Genomic DNA, 21,497 nt, shown 5'->3' with positions numbered 1-21,497 from the left:
GTACAGTACACACATCTACAGCTGTTACAGTTGTAGTAATTTACACAGTAAGTAAGTACAAGCACAGTGGAGTCTGTTGAATCTACAGTACTGTTTTGATCAACAATGTACATGATTCAGATGAGAATCTGAATCATAGGGCTGCAACTAACAATTCTTTTTGATTATTCAGGCCATGAACCCGAAGAATATCGTTCTCTTACATGATTCTGTGCTGTGTGATGACAGCTCGCCCTTCACTGTCCAGAAGCTGCAGCTCTTTGCTGGGAAACTCAGTGTGGTCCCCGTAGCATCCAACAGACCCCTCATGGTTGGTCAACAGACCTGTGAGACCCTCCTCAGCAGCAAAAGGAGTGGCACTGTCCTTACAGTATGTAGCAACCCCTGTGCACATCAAGAATGATTTCATTTGCTTAGTGCTGTAATGTGTCAACAGCAGATGTAATAGTCGTTTCAACTAAGTGCCCATTCATTAAAACCAAATATGGCAAAATGAAAGAGAAAACAAAAGAGTCATAACTCATGTGCACTAGATGAACTGTTATGACTATGTAATCAACCTGAATAGCCGCTGCGTCCTCGACTGTAGCCGAAATAGGAGTTGTAGCCGTCAACAATTGCACTTCTTTCATCAAGCCAGTCTCCTGTGGGGGACAAACTGGGATTTAGCTTTTTATTATTTCTATTTAAGACAGCTCCCGCGTTTTCCAAACTCCTATGCAAGCCACTTACTTGTCACTTTTGTCTCTTGAACACAGATAATATCTGCGTCCAGTGAATCAAGAGTCTTTTTAATGCCGCCTGTGAAAGTCCTTATGCCATTAATGTTCCAGGTAACGACCTTCATTATGCAAACTATAGTAGTTTAAGTGGAGAGATGCTCCACCAGAGAGTGTGCGCATCCGGAAGAAATCAGGAAGTCAAGCAAAACACGAGCGGAAGTGTATTTCGTCACTACTCTTTAGTTATTTCTCTCGGGTATCGTGTTCGTTGATAAAATAAACTTATTGTCTTCATTACATTAATCTTTAATTTGTATGTCATAATAGACAGCAAAACCGATATCCACCGAAATACAGAAAATAAAGAGAATTTCTTGGGGTAATTGCATTTCGCCGTTGCCTAGCTAGAGGGAGTAGTCGTGCCTTCAGGTTTTCGGCGCGCTTTTGACACTCGACCTGAGCAAAAGAGCGAGCGGGGCGTGTGTGAGTGAGGGAAGCGGCTGTTCAGTAAACCGATTGTCACCCCTGGCTATCTCCGTTATCAGCAACTTTCACTGCTGACAGCTCCCGAAGGAGGTGTAAAGTTAACGTTAGCTTGCAATCGACGAGCCCCGTCTTTGAAACGAAACCAAAGGGTGAGTGGCTAGTTTGGCTTGTCGAGCGTTAGGTTAGCTAATTAGCTTGTCTGGATGGATCCAATTAACGTTACGACAGGACTGTGTGACTTGGCTTTTGGGTGCCTTATGTTCTGCTAGCTAAGGTCTGGGTGAATTTAGCCACTTACAAAGCTAAGAAGCTATCTAGTTAGGGCTAAATAAATTCTTCACTTCGACGGTGCTAATAGCATTGTGGTATTATTTTCTGTGTATGGTAACGTTACACTTGCTAGTTGTCTGGGCCGCATCCTGTTTTCACTCCGGTTCCGTCATTTGTACGTTAATGTTATCGATTTTATGTCTTCTAGGTAGCAAGCTGACTTTGGAAACATTGGTAACGTTAACATATAACGCTAGGCTGCCACAATATGGAATATTTATACTTTTATTTGCTTTGATTTGATGCTGTGAAGACATATTGTTAGTTTTGTTGGCTAGGAGAAAGACGTGCTTATTGGGTTATATAATCTGGCACCGGAATAGCCGGTGTGCGGTGTTTCCATTATCGGTCAGAGGAGAGGACATGGGGAAATGGGAGATTTCGCCTCATCCGGTCAATACGGGTTGTCAAATTTCACGTTAGTCCGCATTGTCTCTACGGCTGCTTTGTGGAGGACACTTTAGAGATGTGATATTGTAACTGTCATATGTGTGTAGCTGATTTAATCTTAGTATCTGTTGTTCTGCTGGTGTTGATCGGCGATGTTTTCATGCCGGCCAGCGCCCCAGTTTAATGGTAAACTCCTCTTAATTGTGGGGAGTTGAGGAATAACCAGTAACTAACGTTACCATGAACTAATAAGTGCCAATTTAAACAGATGAATAGCAGCAGTATCCGAGATGTAGGTCTAAAATGTTTATTACCATTATTGGAAGAAGTGATCAGATATTTTATTTAAAAACTGAATTGGAAAAGTATTGGACTATAAATATTGATGCTTCTATATCACTTAAACGTTGTGTCTGGTTAAGGTAGAGCCAATATTAAGTACTTTATATACTGCTCTGTAGCATGTGAAGTCATATCTTAATCGATAATATATCAATTAGGTTGGTTGTTTTATGTTATTAGACTGAATCTGTAAAGTAATTAGTTACTAAATGTATCAAATAAATGTGGCAGTGTATAAAATACACTCATTGTATAATGTAATGAAATAAAGGTCCTATAAAGTAGGACCAAAAGGAAAGTCACCATGGCTAGCTGGTATTTATAGGTAATCCATATTTGCAAATTGCATCAGTCAGCTAATGTGGGGCCATTTGGCCAAGTAGAAGTGTTTTCCCACTCAACCAGTGCCAAAGTTAAACTTGCCCTATGCAGTTTGCTCAACTGGTGTTAAACTATGATTTATACAAAACCTCTTTGCCATCTTGGCCACTGTCACAAGTAGTTTACATAACCATCATATTTTTGTTTTGCCTTTGTAGTGTGGAGTAATGCGAGTGGAGGAGTGAAGGAGGCAGGCATCCCAGTAGAACACTGGCAGACAAGTGGGAGGCCAGGCAAAGATGCTGGAACCAGATATAGACCCGGCAAGTGCAGTAGTGGAGGGAGAAGGGGAGGGCGAGATGGAGAGCGGAGATTTGAAGGCTGAGGTGGTACGGCTGACTCTGGAACTCCAGGAGGCCACAGAAGAGAAGCAACAGGCAGCACGCTATGGCCTGGTGGTGCTGGAGGAAAGTGCTGCTCTCAAGATGAAACACCGGCAGCTGGAAGAGGAGCATGAAGCCCTCAGAGTGGAGCTACAGCAGCTCAAAGACGTAAGGGCTCCTGAGGCCTTCTAGTTATATTTAAACAGTGTATACAGCATCAATTAGCCCAGCATTCCAGATGTTATTTTCCAGTAACACACAGCTGCTTTGTCATCTTTTTTCATTTGTATTTTATTTCTTTAATATAGTGCTTATTTGCTTTTTTGCCTTTAAATATTCATGTTTGTTTTTACATGAAACTATGCTTGGCAATGGTGGAGGGCTGCTTGTAACTGAAACATTTCTTGAATTCCAGTTTAACAATTACTGACTATTTCACTGACAGTTTTAGATTTTCCCATGCATTTGTAATGTTGATAGGTCTTGAACAGCGTGTAGAGGGTATTTCACACATTTCTGGATGTCTTTTTCTTGTTGAAAAAAGACTGGTAGTAATATCATCTGTTGCTATTGTATCATCTCCTTCGGTGTTGTGCAAAACAGTATTATTGCCTGGTTTCAGATGTCACCGTTGGCAAAATATTAAGGCATATAATATCTCAATGGCTGGTATTTTGTGAAGACACAAACTCTGTGCTTCTGCTGCTCACAATGATTTAACAGCTTTTGTGTACCTTGTAGTCCTATAAAGATACTATTGTTGTCTCTTTGACATGAACCAGTGAAATGAATTTGTCTTATGGCAGCTCTGTCTGTCTGATACCACAATAACGGCTCTATTACCGATGTGACCTCATGCTGTAATTTCAGTGAAGATGCTTGTGATCGCATACTGAGTCAGTTTTGCTCTCATATGTCATCTGATGCTGATGGCATCAGAGAGAGACTTTTGAGTGACAAACACAAGCTCCACTGTATATCCTGTGCTTTTGTTGTGCTGCATTTTCTCAGTTCATCTCAGACTAATTTTGATACTTAACTGCATAGCATTAGGGGCTGAGTCAGGTTAGTGCCATGTAGTCGAGATAGAAAGATTAGATCAGTATGTTAAAACCCAGATAATCATGTAATCCATACCTTTCACAGATGTATTGGGAATTGTGGCATATGCTTCTAATTGTCTTAATTTTCTAGAAAACCTCTGTGCTTCCCAGTATTTTTTTTCCTCAAAATTACCCCACTTTTTAAATAACTGACCAATGTGCAGTAAAACTGTCAACCAATGTGTATGTTAAACCTTGTGCTCATCCTTGTGTTGACATAGTGCTGCATAACTGATGTGTGAAGGGTTGATATCGTTTCTTGGTGTAAACTTTGTCACAAATGCAGTAGATGAGTCCTGAAGGTAATAATATGCATCAACCTATTTTCTTGGTTGTTTACCTACTTAGGCTTTGACAGGGTTTTAATTAAGCGGACCAGATTCATGTTGTCTTATATAACCACACAATGATTTTCAGTTGGACATGTTAAGTAGCATTATCATTTCATTTAACATCTTATTTGATAGTTTTTTTTCCAGTAATTATTGATGAATAATGTGTCAAGCTGTGAAGAAATGCTTGTTATTACAGTGTTAGGTGTAATGAGTTGGGCTCTGCTCATTTGAAGATATGGTGTGGAAATTGCTGTGAAGGTCTAAGGTGTCTGTAACTGAACTATAGTAGCTAAGTTTCAGCTGATGATGATCATTAGAAAAGCGCTATTTCCTTGCTGGGCTTAATATGAGTAACACAGCATGAATGCATGTCTTTCAGCACTGCAGATGTCCTAAAGCAAAACATATGGTAACCAGCCAGATATGGCAAGGCTTACCCTTTCCTAAACCCTTGTTTGTTTGTGTAAAGGCATTTGCAGATTCTGTGAGCAGCCAGAAGCGTGCAGCTGCTGATGGAGAGTGCCGGGAGGAGAGCCTGCTGCAGGAAACTGCCACTAAGGAAGCTGCCATGGCAACCCGGATAGAGGAAGTCCAGGCAGAGCTCAGGCAAACACGCCTTGCCCTGAGCAATTCCCATGCAGAGATTGATAGGCTGGGTGTGCTCTCTACCCAGCTAAAGAAGGTATGGGGTGCTTACATAGTACACCGTGTTATAATGTATTAATTAATAATAATGTACTATCATGTCCTGTGTCCTGATGATACATACAATGAAGCCCTGAATCACTGGTAGGTATATTAATTGTGTAGCCCCATTCCCAAACTAAAATCAACTGCACATGACATGGTAAGTGTACAGTTAAAGCTGCACTAACTAACTTCTGTCTTTAATTTTCGACCATTAAGAGCAAAGTGACAGTCAAAACTAACTCAAGCAGTATCCCCTCCACTCCTCTTTACCCACTTGTGGTCACGACAGTCGGAGACGGTTGCTGTCAGGTAGCACAGCAGATGGCTAACAAACTAATATATAGGGAATATAGAGCCCGTGGTTTTTAGTGGCAGTGCTGTGACATATGGCCTGGTTTGAAAAACGCATCTTACAACCTTGGATCAGCAGGGGTGTGAAAGAAGTGCTGTGTGGATTTTAACAGCAGTGGCCACAGAGGGCAGGAAAGAAAACACGAGGCCTGAAGTGGGTTGGGGGTGGGGGGTTAGTACAGCAGGGAGACAACACTTCTAGACAATTTCTTTTACTTGATTTATCCAAATTTGTCCAAAATCATAGATAATGCAGCTTTAAATGTTTGACCCTTGCCCTGATTTGACAGTGGCTTGTGTTCCACAGGAGTGCGAGTGTCTGGAGGCAGAGAAAGGCCATCTGAGGGATGAGATGAAGGAATATAAAGTACGTGAGCTGCGCCAGTTGCAGGACAATGGTGAGCTTGAAGAAGAGAACATATCTCTGCAAAAACAAGTGTCTGTGCTCAAGGAAAACCAGGTCAGTTATCACGTAAACCACAACATTACTAATTAGGTTCCTTGTTTTGTTTTTTTAAGTGCACATGCAAATCTTGTATAACAGGCCTAAATGCTTTTGTTGGTTTATATGATGTAGGCATTTCTGTCCCCCTTTAAAAACCTGTCATTAGTTTTACCCTCTCTCAGTTCTATCATATATGTCCATGTAATTGCTAATTTACTATCTGAAACACGGTGTTTGCTGTGCAGATGTCATCTGTTTCCTCTTAAAGTAAGAGAAAGAAAACAGGAGATTTGTCAAAATTTTATAGGTCATCCTGAAATTGAACGTTTTATTAATTTGTTTGTCAGGTAGTTGCAAACAACTGAAATCTTTTTTTCTGTGCTCAGAATGCTTTGCAGAAATGTCCTGCATGATAAAGAATGTTCAGCATTTGTGTGGGTTGTTATTTAAAGTATGAGAAACTGTCATTGTTTGGATTCTTGAGGGTGTGATACCAGTGCTTCCAAATGCAGATGGGTCCTTTGTGTATACTTACAGCTCTGCCAAGACAAACTGTCCATGATTAGTTCTAAATGTAGCTGAGGCTTATTAGTGTGTGCATGGCCTATAAACAGTCATGAGGGGTGACAGTGGTGCGGTGGGTAGAGAAGTCGCCTTCCAACCGGAAGGTTGGGGGTTTGAATCTCGGTGCCTGCGGTCCACATGTCGGAAGTGTCCTTGGGCAAGACACTGAGCCCCCCCAAGTTGCCCGTGATGGCGGCGGGTATGCATGCAGCGGCCCAGGACCCTTGGCTCCAAACTAAATGTCCTTGTACATGTCACAGTGTTACAATGGCAATAAAATAAAGCTGCTTCTTCTTCTTTTTGACTTTTCAGGTTGAGTTTGAATCGATAAAGCTGGAGCTGACGCAGAAGAACGAGGAGCAGGATGAGCTGCGAGCTCAGCTGGAGGAGGCAGCGAGGCTAAGGGAGATAGCAGAGAGGCAACTGGATGAGGCCCTGGAAGCCTTGAAGGAGGAGAGGGAGCAGAAGAACAGCCTGCGGAGAGAGCTCTCTGCCTTGACCCTTAACCCTTTTGATTCTGTGGGGAGCCTGGAGCTCCACTTGGAGCAGCTGGATGACAGCCAGGAGGAGGGCCAGGGGGGAGAGGGAGAAGGTGAGGGAGGAGACCAGGACAGTGGTTTTAATAACGGTCCTGGGTCTGCTCCCAGTTCTGCTCACCCTCCTCACTTGGGGGGCTCCAAAAGTAATGGCCTCATCCATCGCTACTCTACTCCACGCAATAGTGACATATTCCTGCGTGCTCCAGCCTCTGGGCTGGTGTCAGACCTGCTGAGTGAGCTGCACTTTTCAGACAGTCAGAAACTCAAACAACAACTCTTGCAGGTAGGCAGCTGCACAATGTGTGCCCCTTTTTTAAATGTATTTATTTGGTTAAATTATAGAAGTGCACCAACAAGAAGTTTGTTTGTGATGGCTTGGCCAAATTTCTTCCTTTAGCGCTATTAAGAAGCTTTTCAAAGTAATTTGGTGGTGGTTGCATTCATGTGAAGTTTTAAAATCGGAAAATTTTAGACAGTGATGAATGAGCACGAAATGGTTTCTGCCTAGAATGCATGAAACTGTAGTGCATTTATATGACATCAGTTCTAACCAGGCTAGCTACCTTTTGTTAATTTTAGTAGTGCGATTGTCATTATGTGTGACTGAACTGTTGACAGCTTCCTGCTCCAGACCACATCCGCTGTGTGTTGGTGAAGGAGTGAGCCTGTCAATGTTAACGAAAACCACCTCCATACGTTGTCCCTCTCTCTGTCTGAAGAAAATCTATTATTCATGATGCATTTAAACCGGGGGCTGGGTAGCCCTGTGCACCAGATGTTGGGAGTGTGGTGTGTTATAAGGTCAGCCACTGTTTTACATAAAAAATGCATTAGGAGTGGGGTGTATGTCCCTACCTCGCAAGATTTTCATTATTTTGTGTGTGTGTTCCCAGGCTGAACGAGAAAAGTCCAGTCTAGCTAGCAAAGTGGAGGAACTGCAGATGCAGTTGGTAATGTCCAGGCAGGCGCTCAGTCAGCAAGAGGACAAGGTTGGCTCTCTCACTCAACAGTTGGAGGTTGTGCAGAGCAGCCAGCAGCACAGCCAGGAAGCAGAAGACAGGGGAGATGATGAGACGGTGAACAGGGACGGTGGCAGTGGCATCTTGGACTATGAGGTAGACACCAAGAGCAAGGAGGTGTTAGAGGCACGCATGCGTTCAGCCAGTGAAGAGCTTCTGAAGCTGCGAGATGAACTGTCTCAAGCAGGAGCTCGTTACAACACTCTGGAACAGCGATACAAGCAGGAGAAGGATCGCTGGAGAGGAGAGGCCCAGGAGCTGGCTGATAAGATCCGTCAATGCATCAAGTCCAGTAAACAGGACCAGGAGCGCATCAGTGAGCTGGAGAAGGAGATAGGAGCCACACGGAAAGTGGCAATAGATTCAGAAGGGCACTTGAACGTTGCACAGGAAGAGCTGCTGGCGTTCTCTGAGGAGCTGTCCAACCTCTATCACCACATCTGTGTGTGCAACAACCTGACACCCAAACGGGTCACCCTGGACTACTACCGTGATGGTGCCAGGGCAAGGGGCGGAGGTAGTGCAAGAAGGTCTCACCATGTCTACCCCCAGCACAACTCCCAGAAGAAGCCGGCAGTCAATGACATGTTCATCTCCAAAGCCGCAGCACTGCAGTTTATGGGGGAGGTGGACAGTGCAGGAGCCAGCGGAGACTCTCCTAATTGCCCTGGATCCCCCACGCTGGATTTCAGGGACCCTTCCAATGTTCGAAACTTGGTAGCAGTCATCCGTTGCCAGATCAAACACCTCCGGGTAAGACAGCACTCTGCTTATCGCATTTTCAGACTTCTACATGATTATTTGTGAACTGAACGTTAGAGCCAGTGCAGGTGTTCTGTGACTCGATCACTGAAAGCCAGGCATTTGTTCTGGGCGTTTGTCCTGTGCAGATTACTCACTGGACAAAATGTTCAGCTCAGACTGTTAAATGCAGCTGAGTAGCTCCTGTGTTTTTATGTTGTCACGCGTATGGCTTTGAATGGACTGGATTATCAAGGGTCAAAACTGAGTTGTGGCTTCCAATACTGAGAAACAGAAATGTCTGGAACACTGGGAATTTGTATTTTATCTAGTGAAATACATTCAGAAACCCATTTTGTTACTCTCTTAAAAATCGGTGTATTTTACAGAAACAATAAACTGGCATAACTTTTTTATAAATATCCTTCAGGTGGCAGTGGACCCACTTGGAGGAAGTATTAAAACTGAAGTCCCTTCTTAGCACCAAGAGAGAACAGATTGCTACCCTGAGGACTGTCCTCAAGGCTAACAAACAGGTAGGTCACAGCAAGCACTGGCTATGTTACAGTGTTTCTATTTGATCTCTGTGCACTGTTTCAGAACTCTAGTTTTCTGTTTCAGAGTGTTGCTCAAAATCAATCAATTTATTTTTTTTTTTAAGTTTATATCCTAATAGAGTAAGAAAGCAAATCTTCTTCTTCTGTATTATCCATGTATAATCTTGACAAAGGCAGCATGATTGACCTGTATCATCAGACAGTCCTGTGGGTTTACATGGTCCTGCACTTTGACTGCAGTGTGATTAATACACTCCTTATAGGTTGAACTCTCCTTCCCCCTTCTCGTTCCTCTGTCTTAAGCACTACATGGCCTGTTTGTCTTTCCCTGAGCAGTCACTCTCCCTTTTCTACACACACATACACAGAAACGCTGAAGGTAATCTGCTTGGCAGGGCCATGCTCACATACAGTAGTTAACATTCTCAAGCCTGATTTCTAGAACTGCGTTGGCCTCCTGTTTGTGCATGTTTTTGACATAATCATGACATGTACGCACAGGAATTTTACACTGACTGATGCATTGACGGTCTAGACAAGGACAGACTGGGCTTAGGCCTTCAGCTGTGTGTTAGTTACTGTTGTCGTGCTGTTATCACTGTCAAAGTAATGTTTTTTCATTGACCTTCCTTACTCTGATCAAGATCACTCAGAGAACCTTGTAGTCACATGGAATAGAAGTGAATGGACAGAAATGCCATTGTGTCTTTTTTATAATTGCAGACGGCAGAGTTGGCCCTGTCCAATTTGAAAACCAAGTACGAGACAGAGAAGAGCATGGTGTCGGAGACCATGATGAAACTGCGGAACGAGCTCAAAGCTCTAAAAGAGGATGCGGCCACCTTCTCTTCCCTCCGTGTCATGTTTGCCAGCCGGTAAGATTTCCTTTTTTATATGTGTGAAGAAAAACCTGCTCAGCAGCATTATAAAACTGAGCAATGGAGATTTTTGTTTGCTTTCAGATTTCTTTAAACTAAGATGTTAATTTTAATTACCTCTGATAGTCTGGCCTTTGCTACTATTCATGTCATAAGCTTACTACGCTTATTCCCCCTGTGGACAATCCACCGGTTCACGTGAAGATTACAAACCACATGCTCTGCCGTATGCCCACGGGGGAGCTGGCAAGGACATGTACCACATCAAGCCAGGCCACTTTAGTGAAGGAGAAGACTAACGTTGGCGGGAGATGGGTGGGAAGATGCTGTCAAGGGTTAAACTTACAGACCACGACACTTGACGTACTAATTACTAACTTGCATCAGTTGGCATGGGTAATTGTGTGCAGGAGTGTTTTGTACTGGGCTGAGTGAACAAACTGTTTTTGTAACTAACAGGAGAAATGTTTGCATTTTTGTTCGATAAGCCAGAGAATCTTCTTGAATATGTATTAGACCGTCTAGTCCAGACAGTTATGAGCTGGCATTTGATTAGCCTTAAGAAGGACTGGAGAACACAGCCAATGTTCAAGCTCTGCTGCTATCTGTGGCAACAGGCTAAAGATTAGTGCTTCCAAACATCACCAATGCCCATAATCAAGTTTAGTGGTGCCATCATGTGGATTTGTGGAGTGACTGCACTGCTATATGATAGCAAGGGAGTATTCATTTTTAACTCCTACACCAGTCAAGGTACATTGTCATTGTTATCGTCTTCATCTTATTCTCACAATGATTGTTAGTAGTCAGTTAAGATCAAATTAATCATTCGTATCTGCTATTTAACATGAAATATTTTTTGGCACCAGCTTCACAAACATTGAGCATTTGTGGAATTTGTCATTTTGTGGTTTAAAACACAACCAGTGTGAAGTCATGACTTTGTGCTTTGCTAACTTGTGATGGTATTTGTAATTATTTAATGTAGAATTAACAAGTAATTAGGTAACCAAAATCCCTGATTAATCAATAATGAAAATAATCTTTAGTTGCAGCCCTTGTGTTTGGTCACAGCTGATGTTAAAAGTTTGGGGGATTTTTGCTAAGGTTTTGCAGCTCATTCTTTGGCAATAAACAGTGAAATTTCTTGTGTTCTTATTCATTAAGGAGTTACGGTTAGGTTACGCAGCAGAAAAAAAGTGGCAACGCTGGAAGTTGCGAGTTTGGTATTATGTAATATGCCTTTTAATGTGTTCCAGTTCAGGGAAGCACAATCAGGGCTGCAGCAGACTCAGTGTTTGCAGTTTGGAAACATATCTGTTGTTTTTATTAAGCAATATTAAAGTTCAGTAGCAGTAAACTGACACTTTCTTCTACGCTCCAAATTGCTCCACATGTGCAGAGCACAGACACCAGGCAGAACTGCATTCAAATTAACACAGCTGTGGCTGTGCTCATTTACATCGTGAGTGTTAGTAAATACGCTGCGAAACTGAGAAATTACAGTGATGCATTGTTTTATGTACCTGAGGGTACTTTCCAACAGGTTTAGTAAATGTTCCCCTGTACGTCATATTTACAGTGTGTTGTCTTTGGCACTGTGCTTTAATTTGTTCTGGCCTGCTTGTGCATGTTGCATCTCTTCATTGTGTATGCATCTCTCAGGTGTGACCAGTATGTCACCCAGCTGGACGAGATGCAGAGGCAGCTGGCTGCAGCTGAGGATGAGAAGAAGACCCTGAATTCTCTGCTGCGGATGGCCATCCAGCAGAAACTGGCTCTTACTCAGCGTTTGGAGGACCTGGAGGCTCCTCTGTCTCCCCACAGCTTGAACAGCAGCCCCCGCCGCTCCCGGGCCAAAGAACTGGCCACCAAGTCAGGACGAGCCCCTCGAAGCCCCCGAAGCAGTCCTGCGCGGCCCCCACTGAGGAGCAGTCCACGGGCTAGCCCGGTTCTTGGCAGCAGTGTTCCTGCCATGGCCACACACCACCTGCGAGCCCTAACCCGAAGCCTCCATTCAAGCCCTGTAAGCACCCCTCTCTCTCTGTGTCCTGACAGCCCCATCCAGACAAGCAGCCGGTCTCACAAAGGCAAGGCTCTCCCACGAGATGCCACTTTCATTAGAAGTCATAGTGTCAGTGATGTTAAAGCAGTGTTGAGTCCTGGTTGTTCCCTGACACGTAAAGGCTCTCCTAGTTCTGTGAGCAGTGAAGTAATGGTCAGAACACAAGTCAGTGATTCAAGAAAGACATCAGGCCGAAGAGCTTCAGTTCCTGCACGTCAGGATACCTTCATTACAACTCGCGTTGTACCTGCCTCTTCCACCAGGCTAACGTTGTCTTTGTTTTCTTCATCCATAGATAGTCTAAGCTCTTCTAAAGCTGTGTGTGTGTATCCTAACACATCTGAAGCATGTGCTGAAAGTAGACAAAAGCCTGAACTAAAACCATACTTAGATAATTCTGTGCGGAAAAAACAACCGTTGGCTCATCTGTCTAGCTCTGCCCGAGCAGCAGCTGCATGCCGTAAGACACCTCAGTCCACCTTGGTCTCTTCTCAGTTGAATGCTAAACCTTCAGGGGTCTTGACATCCACTTCTGTTCACAATCCACCTGGTAAGACCAAGATGACTGGGGTCTCCAGAGAGTCCAGACGTAGATCATCCACCTCCACAAGTAGAACCAGTGAGGAATCGCACACTTGTGTTAATAAGAGCTCTGGTAACAAAGCTCAAGCCATATCTGCCAGGGCCCAGAGCTCGCACTCAAAATCATCTCACAGGCGATGAGATAAAATAACTTGCAGTTTATACTCTGCATTCAGCTACTTTAAACTATACAAATATAAAATATATACTATAAAATATAACTACCTTGAATACATGGAACACAGCTAATGCTTGTTGGGGCTGAAACGTTTCTTTTTATACACCTTTCTTTAACAACCGCCCCTAATTTGCTGATTTGATCATGTTGTATTGAGCTGTTTATTCTTTTAAATTACCACCACCTTTAAGTTTTTATGATTCAGTTGAACTAAATATGTTTTCTTTTGTCTCTGTCTCACCCTGTCTCTGTAGCGCTGAAACACTCCTTCCATTACTCCAAACCCCCTCCTCTTCATAAGGACCTGTCTCCATGTTGACTCCCTGGCTCCCTCTTCCTTTCCTGACTCAAGACATCCTGTCCATCCCAGATACGATGCTACATTCCCCACTCTACCCACCAGATCCAGATTTAAAAAAAAAAAAAAAATCTCTCATCCCACCCTCTCGGTCTTCTCTGCTCGGAGCAGAGAAACCTGCATGCAGCCTGAAGAAGGATGAAGAGACAAATGTGCTGCTCATTTCTCTGTGAAGTCAAAGATTGTGTCTTGTCCCAAGTGGTTCTTCATTTGGTCTTGTTCAAGGCAGTGTGTTGTGGTGAACCATAGACAGTATTAATCCCAGAATGAGAGACTTCTCATGTACAGTATGTAAAGTACTGTCCTCAGACTTCAATTCAAGCCTGTGATCTGTTTGAAGGCTGTCTTTCTTTACACTTCTGCCTTTAGTCTGGCACCTAGTCAGGCCTGTCTGGCTTTTGGTGTCTTTAGTGTCTTGTAAGCCATTAGCTCCTCTGTGATAGCTCTCACAGGTAGTTGTCTTTCTAGGTCAGTGCAGCCTTACTAACAGAACTGCTGTCCTAAAAGTAGAGAGCTTGCTGTAGTCGTGAGGTTCCTCTCTTTTACTGTTGGTACTGTTAATGCCCTTTTGATCCTGTGATGTATTTGGCTCTTTGGCTTTTGCCCATCAGCCACACCCTTTAACTAGAGGTCAGTAAACCTGCTGTTTAATTGGTGGAAATAGATCAGCCATAAGTCCACCCCCTCAGGTCAAACACAGAGTAATCAGATATGTGATTTGGCAGAACGATAATGTGCATCTACTTTGTTAACTATGCAGACCAAGTCAGGGCAGAGCCTGTACACTTCCTGCTGGTCTTTAGGATCAGGGTAGGTTTTCAAACTTGGCTTCACTTTGAGTTAACGCTGTTTTACAATAGCCATTTAGCATCTCACAGTGGCCAGCTTTTGGAAGTCACCTGAGGGTGTTAAGTGGCACAACTGCAAGATGCCCATTAGCTGATCATGTAAACTCTGTATGGGCTGTGAGTTTTAGAATACACAGTTATATAATTGAAGAATTTAAGTGATTTTCCAAAAATTAATTGACATACTCGACCATGCTCATTTCTCTCGTATACAGTCATGATAACAGTTCACATTCAGCTTCTGCTTTTTCGAACAGCAACAATATCCATGTTTTGTATTTTATCATTTAATGTCACCATGCTTTTGTGTGTTACCAAATAAGCATGTTGTAATTAACTAATGTGACCCACAGCAAGCTGTTTTTTTTTTCTTCCCCCTGTGGCTACAGCATCTGTTGTTTTAGTTGAGAATGCTAGCAGGCTGCTGTTAGGCTTGCTGTTGGTAGAAAAATGAAATAATAATGTCCCATAGTTGTTAAACATTACAGGGCTTTACTAGCAGCCCCCTGACTTGAAACAAAGAATAAATGCATTTAAGAAATGAAAGAGCTAGGACATGGGCTGCTGATAGAGCGGTTTAATGACAGGGCTATGGTTTGAGGACTGTTGCATAGGACAGTGTTAGCATGGTAACGCCACCTGTCTCATTTACTGCAGCGTAAATTCAATTTGACCTGATGTGACCAAATAGACCACACTTGGAAAATTGGCTTAAAAATGAGAACTGAATGCATTAATTTGTTTTGTAGTTAAACTGGCCTGTGGTTTAGTTGAGAATGTGAAAGTACGTGATGCCGTGTTGAATGCTGGGACAGAGGCGCCATTTTGGGAGGAGGTACCGTATTTACTTGCATACGTTCTTGTTTTGTTTGGCTTAAATCATTTTGATCTCCCTTTACCAACTGGTCATTCAGAATGGATAACCTTAGCTGACTGTAGGGGACCTAGAGATCCTGTCTACTTAAGCAACAGACTGAAAAATGACCCTGCTCCCTGTTCTCAGCTCCGCTCAGCTCTTGGTTTGTGAGCCAGTGCTAGCTAGCGGATGTCAGCAGATAACACAACACTGCAGTTGACTCGAATTCTGTCCTGTCTCTGCTCAAATTGAACACTAAAGTGGACGCATGGAGGTAGCTGAAGCATCCACTACTGTGTGTAGCTGTATGGGATCGTATTCATTTTTTAATTTATAGATGTATGGCATATAGTATCTCGGATTGATAATGAGTGTGCTGCTCCCACAATGGCGCACCTACCCAACATTCAACATGGTGTGACAACAAATTTCTATTCTCTATAGAAGACACATCCTGCTGATTGTTTTTATCTTCAGTGCTTTGGTTTTGACCTATTTTCTGACTGCAGCACCTTTTCTACAACACTGGTGATGTGACTTGTATGATGTATGTGCTTTTGAGGAAACTCACTGAGCAGTGTTAGCACTGAATCGTTATATTTCATTCTGGTAAAATATTTTCACTTTTTAGCCAGCATGCCTGGCACATGTGAAGTCATCACTGTTACAAATAATTTGACATAACTTTACCTGAAATTAATGTTCAGCAGCTATATGTATTTTGGAGAACTGTTAGCATGAGAAGAGTTACTGTGTAGAGTGTGAATGCAGAACAATGAGAGCAAAGACGTTACAGGCAGGTCCAAGTGATGATAGTGGTTTATTTGGACTGCAAGAAGTCTGTTCATGAAGTCATGCTAAAAAGTGAAAATGCTTTAACTTAATGTCATATTGCTTTGAAGGCTGTAATTTGATTTCTTTATCTATTTAAGTCACTTTTTGCAGATGTGTGTATAATTTAATTACCTTGGTTGTATAATATTTAACTCTATTTATGTAGTTTGCATTCTGTGTAAATTGTTCTAGAAGATGACGTGCACAGACCCACATAGCACAGTTGGTGTTCCTCAACTTTCTGTGTGTATGCAACTTGACCTTTTCTTGACCTGTGAACCACTTTTGTCATGAACAATAAAAAAACGGCCAACAGTGTATACTGGTTGGTGTCTTTTGAGTTAAATCTCAGTGCTAGTCATGTCAGAATACTTGAGTTACATGGGATGACACAGCAGGCTACTACTGTTGCTGCTGAATACATACTCTGTAGTACATGTGTAAAGCCCTCATTCTATAAACGTAATAGATTTCTTTCCTAGTAGGCATTAAAATGAGGGAATGAGACCATCATCCCAGTTGCCCTGGCAGCTGACTCAGCTGGGCATTGTGACTAATTACAGACTTTCCATTTTGGGCTCACAGTGAAGTGTGATCATCCCAGGGGGGGTTATTAGTCTTGTGCAAATGTTCCTCTGCAACTTCTTAATTTTTAAGTTAAAATCCACTGCAAGTAATGTAATATAATGAAGACGGGACCATGAGCTAGTGTAAAATACTGCCTTAGATCAAGAGTCCTCTTATATCAGAGTTGCCAATTTAAAAGAAAGGTTTAGTCAAATAAATTGCAGTGAAACAAGACTAGAGTTAACTAAGTGCATTAAAATACACACAAGTTAATGCAGCATCACTCCAAGCATAAGCTCAAGTCTAAGACATTTACAGCAATGAACACCCTAAATGGGCTCCAAGTTCCTCAGGACTGCTTCGAGATGTCACACAAGGTTTGAAAGATGTAGATTATTTCCTTGGCCGGGGGAGAACCTGTTTTACATTCCAACTTTTGTATGTACTGTTGGAACCTGTGTCTGTGTGACACGCTCCAGATCTTCTTGTGAGATGTTAAGATAAACAGAACAGTAGTCTGTTTACCAAATCTTTGCAGGGAAGCAAGAAGCCACGATGAGTGTTCTTATACAGAACAGTTGTGGCAGGTTATGTGTGCATACTGATGATGTCACAATAATTTGTCTGGACTGAAACTAAACTGGTTTTATTTCTATTCCTGCAGTGCAGCATCAGTTTTTTTTTTTTTTTTGTCAGTTCATTTGCTTGTTTTATACAGGTTCCAGTTTTCAAACTGAGATATAGCATCATTTTATTTTATTTTCCTACAAATAACATTTTATTTTACATTTGAAAATATAGGTCTTACTGCTTACAGCAGTTGCTATTTTAGGATAGTTCCTAAGAGCACTGGAATCATCTGACAAGCATCGAAGGGCATATTGGACAAAAGGACTTTAGCTTTTTTTTTTTTTTTTATAATACAGACTACCAGGTAATGGTCACTTTGGTTTCACCCAAATCAAAGATCCCACTCATTTTCTCTGGCCTTCTAACTAAAGTTAGAGCAATGATGATTGTGTAAGGTTTTTTAAAATTCTACCTGGTTGGTTTCAATTTCTATGCCACCAGGGCCCTTGAGCCCTCCAGGCACCACATGAATATTTCAAAGACCACTTAGTTGCAGGATTTCACAACATGTTAGAGCTGGTGTTACTGACTTTTACTTGTAGTGGTTCAATACAAATTTTGTGCGTATTTCCATCAGGAACTGAGTTTATTTACTTTTGCTCATTAAAATAATAAATGCCTTGCAGAAAAGGGTGTGTGTGACTTAATGTCCCCCTCACACAGTGACACAGTGGCGAGAAGTAAATGGGTTTGGACAGATTATGAGACAGTGCGCCCCTGAGCACAGACATGTAAAAGGCCCCTACCCACCTACACTTTTAGGACTCAGACTGAGCCACTACAAGGTTAATAGTTAACTTGTGTCTTTATGGAAGGTTTGTATCTGTCTTTAGTCACTTGGTGTTTGTGCATTTTTACTCATTTTGCATCTCAAGAATGATAAATCAGTAAAAATATATGACGTAAAAGTTCACTGTGTTAATTTAAGTTGCCCTTCAGATGTGGAGGGTTCCCAGATGTACAGGCTGCACTCAGTCAATGTGATGTGTCCATGTGGCAGGTTATTGAAAATCTGTCAAAGGTTTGCAGTGGAGTGTTTACTGGTATATTACTGACGTAAAGACAGAGACAGGAGGTCTGAGACAAGCCAACCCAGAGCAATGGCAGGGTAGCATGCTCACAAGGCTGTAATCTATGCAAACAGTTATGATCGATGGGTAAAGGCGGTTGTATTCAGACACCACGTCTAGGATAGAGATTACATGGACGTGATGAAATCAAGCAGTTAGAAATTGTCTTTGGTAGGAAGCAGCACCCAGTTAATGGTTGTTACTTGATTATCAGCCGGTAGATAAGTGTTAACTGGTTTGCTCTGTGTCAGCGGGATATAACAAAGAACGGTGATCTCGGGTTTATTATCGAGTCTGTCTTGGTTAAAACGTGATTCTTTGTCAGGGTCCCAGTCCTTGCAGATAAGGCCATTAGTACATTGATGGATAAGGCCAGCTGCACCCAGTAAGAAGATGGACCCTGTTTCTGCCCTGAGGATGTTTCACTGAGCCTAATATCCGGTGGGGAGGGGTCGGCCATATCTTTTCCGTTGGCCCCAGGGTCCTGGAGGTATGCATGTCCTGCTGTGATACGTGAGTGAACCATGAAGTTTCTCCCACTGCAGTCGTTTATTCTTTCGCCTTCTCGCTAAACCTGTATCTCAGACGTGGTGGTAGCAGCCCTGAACGCATCCCAGTCATACCAAAACTGCAATACAGAAGCAAAACCTGTTCTTTTTTACTCCACCACATTTATTTTGCAGTCTTAGTTGCAAGCTAAATTAAAATGTTTTCGTATAGCAATCACCCAACAGTAAATGGCGTATGTTGTGACCAGCTGTAAAAGTAAAATGCTACTTATGCATTAATGTAAAAGTAGCCTACAAATACACACACACGGGCAGTTTCTTGTGCATTGAGTACTTTTACATTTGATACTTAGGTTGCATTTTGCTAATATTTCTTATGTAGACTGTCACATTTTCAATGTGTGACTTTTACTTTTTTAACAGTGTGATACTGCTACTTTTATGATCTGTCTTCTTTAACCACTGCTGACTCGTATAATTCAAATAAAGTAAAAGATCATCTAATTCGCATTCAGTGCATAAAGCAGGGTCCTGAATATGTTTTCTAACTTATTAAATAAACAGAAAAATACTGTAGCTCCATATGTTTTTGGTAGATCTGATCAAGATACAGCCAGTTCTGGGCTGTGATTGGCTGCTGGGGACCAAGGCCCGCCCCTCCGGGGCGGAGTTACGTGGGGTATAGCTGGACTGAGGGCGACAATATGTTTTCATCAAGCTAGTGCAGCATTAACGCGTGTTTGCAGTAAACATGTCTCTTAGGAGAGTGGGGACAGCTCTGACCCGTACACTGTGGACCAGAGAAAACAAGAGTACCCCTGTTGCAACGTCGTCCAAAGTAAACGGGCTTTGCACCACATGCAAGGGAGCGCAGCAGGGCCGCGGGACAACAAAAGAACAAAGTTGCAGCTCGGACACGGGCAGGCCGAATGGCGACGTGCTGTGTTCCAGCGAGCAGCCTCATAGATGTGCAGCTGGGGAAAAGAAGCGATCCAAGGAGCCCGCGGGTGCGCCCGGCGTTACTGGTGTAAGAAGGCGTTCATACACCTCCACCGCAGCGCCCGTGGACCAGAGGTCCTACCTGTGGACCCGTTATAATGACACGAAGCGGCTGGTTCACGGTAAGCAGAGGGCCCCCTTTAACAGTCACCCCGAGTATCCCCAGTGAGCAGCGGCGTGTATACGTCAGCGGGGCTCCCTGCGCCCAGCTGCAGATGTTATCCGGCGCGAGAACATTGTGTTCTGTTTGTCCCGTTCGCTAATGTTGTTGTTGTTGGATTCTGTGTGCACTTCAGTTGTGAGAGGTTTTAAATAAAACGACAAAGCAACAACAAGTCAAGTAGAAGTCGGGGACCATTTGTTCTCCAGCAGTTCCTAGAGCTTTTTGTAAAAAAAAAAAAAAAAGGAAAAAGGAAAAAAAGCCAGAATGTTAGCTAACGGGAAACCTTAGCTAGAACTACTTTTAGATTGTCATGAAAAGTGTTGTTTGGGCCAGTCCACGATTTTAGTATCATTGAATTTCATCTTATATTTGACAGAAAGTTAAGGAATTGGCGTTAGTTATAACAAAACCTTTGATTAAGTTGATGGTCAAAACAGCTAAATGATGCATGGAAAATATAGGCGAGTCACTTTATTTCAAACTTTGAAGTTTTACTCGATAAACCCATAAAGTTAAACGCAGTCAGTTTGCTTATTTAACAGGCAAAGCTACCACCAGGATACAACAGACCTAATTATAGGCTGTGCTTTTCAGGCCCAGTGCCACTTGTGTTATTACAGTGGTGAGAGAAATCTCCAGCAGCCACAAGCAGCTAACTAACCAGAGGAATGCTGCTGTTAGTTGGTTCTGACTGCTAATCGTTTACCTTGGTTAGATATGGAACACTTATTAACTGTGACTTAGAAAAACAGGTTACTCACTAACTTTTTTTTGGTAAAATTTTCATCTAGAAAAGTAAGTTTGTACATTAAAGTACATGTAGTAGAGTAAAAACTACAGCATTTTCCTCGGAGGTGTTTTGGAGTGGAAATATAAAATAGCATAAACTGGAAGGACTCAAGTAGTGTTTAGTGTTTTACTGTGTGATTTCTGCTTATTTTGTTTTATTCCATTTGATTTGATTTGATTTATTCTTTCAAGCATATAAAACAGTTGATATAACAACACCCATTTTTACACACAATCCAATATCAATTTGCTTATACCTAGTACGTGCTTGAATGGAGTAGGAAGAAGTCTTGAGAGAGACTTATCCAGTCTTACCCCATGACATCATCTTACGTCATTGGTTTGCAAGCAATAAATGATTCACTTCTACACACACACATATTATACTAAAAAAAAAGAATATAATAGTGTTAACATTCTTACATCACACAAGCGATATACTAAAGAATGGTTACAAAATATACACCACACACACAATAGTCCATGTAGTTAATCATTGAGCCTGTTCTTGCATATATCTTGATTGACACATACCTTTATATTTACGTTTAAACTCGTCAATTCTATTACTATTTTTTATGTCCACACTTAAATTATTTCATAGTTTTACCCCACTTATGGAAATACAAAATCTTTTTTTGGTTGTACGTATAACATGAATTTTTAAATTTAACTGACCCCTTAAATTGTATCCCCCTTCCCTTTCATTAAATAGTTTTTGAATTCCACCAGGTAATAAATTGTTCCTGGCTTTATACATAAACACAGCAGTCTTATATCCCACTAAATCCAGCAACGTCTATAAAGCCAAAATCCCAAATACTATACAACGTAACAAGCACTTCCCTGCTGC

At 42.2% G+C, this 21,497-nt stretch overlaps 3 protein-coding genes across 3 annotated transcripts in view; 2 read left to right on the top strand and 1 right to left on the bottom strand.

The window, feature by feature from the left end:
* apex2 (APEX nuclease (apurinic/apyrimidinic endonuclease) 2) overlaps positions 1-924 on the bottom strand; it is a 4,637-nt gene extending 3,713 nt beyond the window's left edge. The window contains 3 exon segments of the mRNA XM_020611816.1: positions 182-384; positions 561-644; positions 733-924. Of these exon segments, the coding sequence (XP_020467472.1) occupies positions 182-384; positions 561-644; positions 733-847 (402 nt within the window). The 5' untranslated portion in view covers positions 848-924.
* Positions 925-1,166: 242 nt separating this feature from the next.
* LOC109966746 (protein bicaudal D homolog 2) lies at positions 1,167-13,340 on the top strand. The gene is made up of 11 exons (XM_020611857.1): positions 1,167-1,357; positions 2,810-3,142; positions 4,882-5,094; positions 5,761-5,913; positions 6,775-7,284; positions 7,895-8,773; positions 9,192-9,230; positions 10,042-10,193; positions 11,862-12,396; positions 12,757-12,871; positions 13,276-13,340. Exons 2-11 carry the CDS (start codon positions 2,891-2,893, stop codon positions 13,338-13,340), a joined length of 2,913 nt encoding a protein of 970 aa, XP_020467513.1. The 5' UTR covers positions 1,167-1,357; positions 2,810-2,890.
* Positions 13,341-19,349: 6,009 nt separating this feature from the next.
* Positions 19,350-21,497, top strand: part of nt5dc2 (5'-nucleotidase domain containing 2) — a 12,725-nt gene continuing 10,577 nt past the window's right edge. The window contains exon 1 of the mRNA XM_020611813.1: positions 19,350-19,814. Within this exon, the coding sequence (XP_020467469.1) occupies positions 19,445-19,814 (370 nt within the window). The 5' untranslated portion in view covers positions 19,350-19,444. The remainder of the gene's footprint in view (positions 19,815-21,497) is intronic.

This window comes from Monopterus albus, unplaced genomic scaffold (assembly GCF_001952655.1).
Source record: "Monopterus albus unplaced genomic scaffold, M_albus_1.0 scaffold118.1, whole genome shotgun sequence".
Classification (NCBI taxonomy): domain Eukaryota; kingdom Metazoa; phylum Chordata; class Actinopteri; order Synbranchiformes; family Synbranchidae; genus Monopterus; species Monopterus albus.
The sequence above is the reverse complement of the archived record's forward strand: the minus strand, read 5'-3'. Positions and strand labels throughout refer to the sequence as shown.

Bases quoted from the DNA above. Each gene is read 5' to 3' on its own strand.
- LOC109966746 (XM_020611857.1), top strand. From the start codon at position 2,891: ATGCTGGAACCAGATATAGACCCGGCAAGTGCAGTAGTGGAGGGAGAA. The intron at 3,143-4,881 runs GTAAGGGCTCCT...GTTTGTGTAAAG, and splicing joins AGCTACAGCAGCTCAAAGAC to GCATTTGCAGATTCTGTGAG. The intron at 5,914-6,774 runs GTCAGTTATCAC...TTGACTTTTCAG, and splicing joins CTGTGCTCAAGGAAAACCAG to GTTGAGTTTGAATCGATAAA.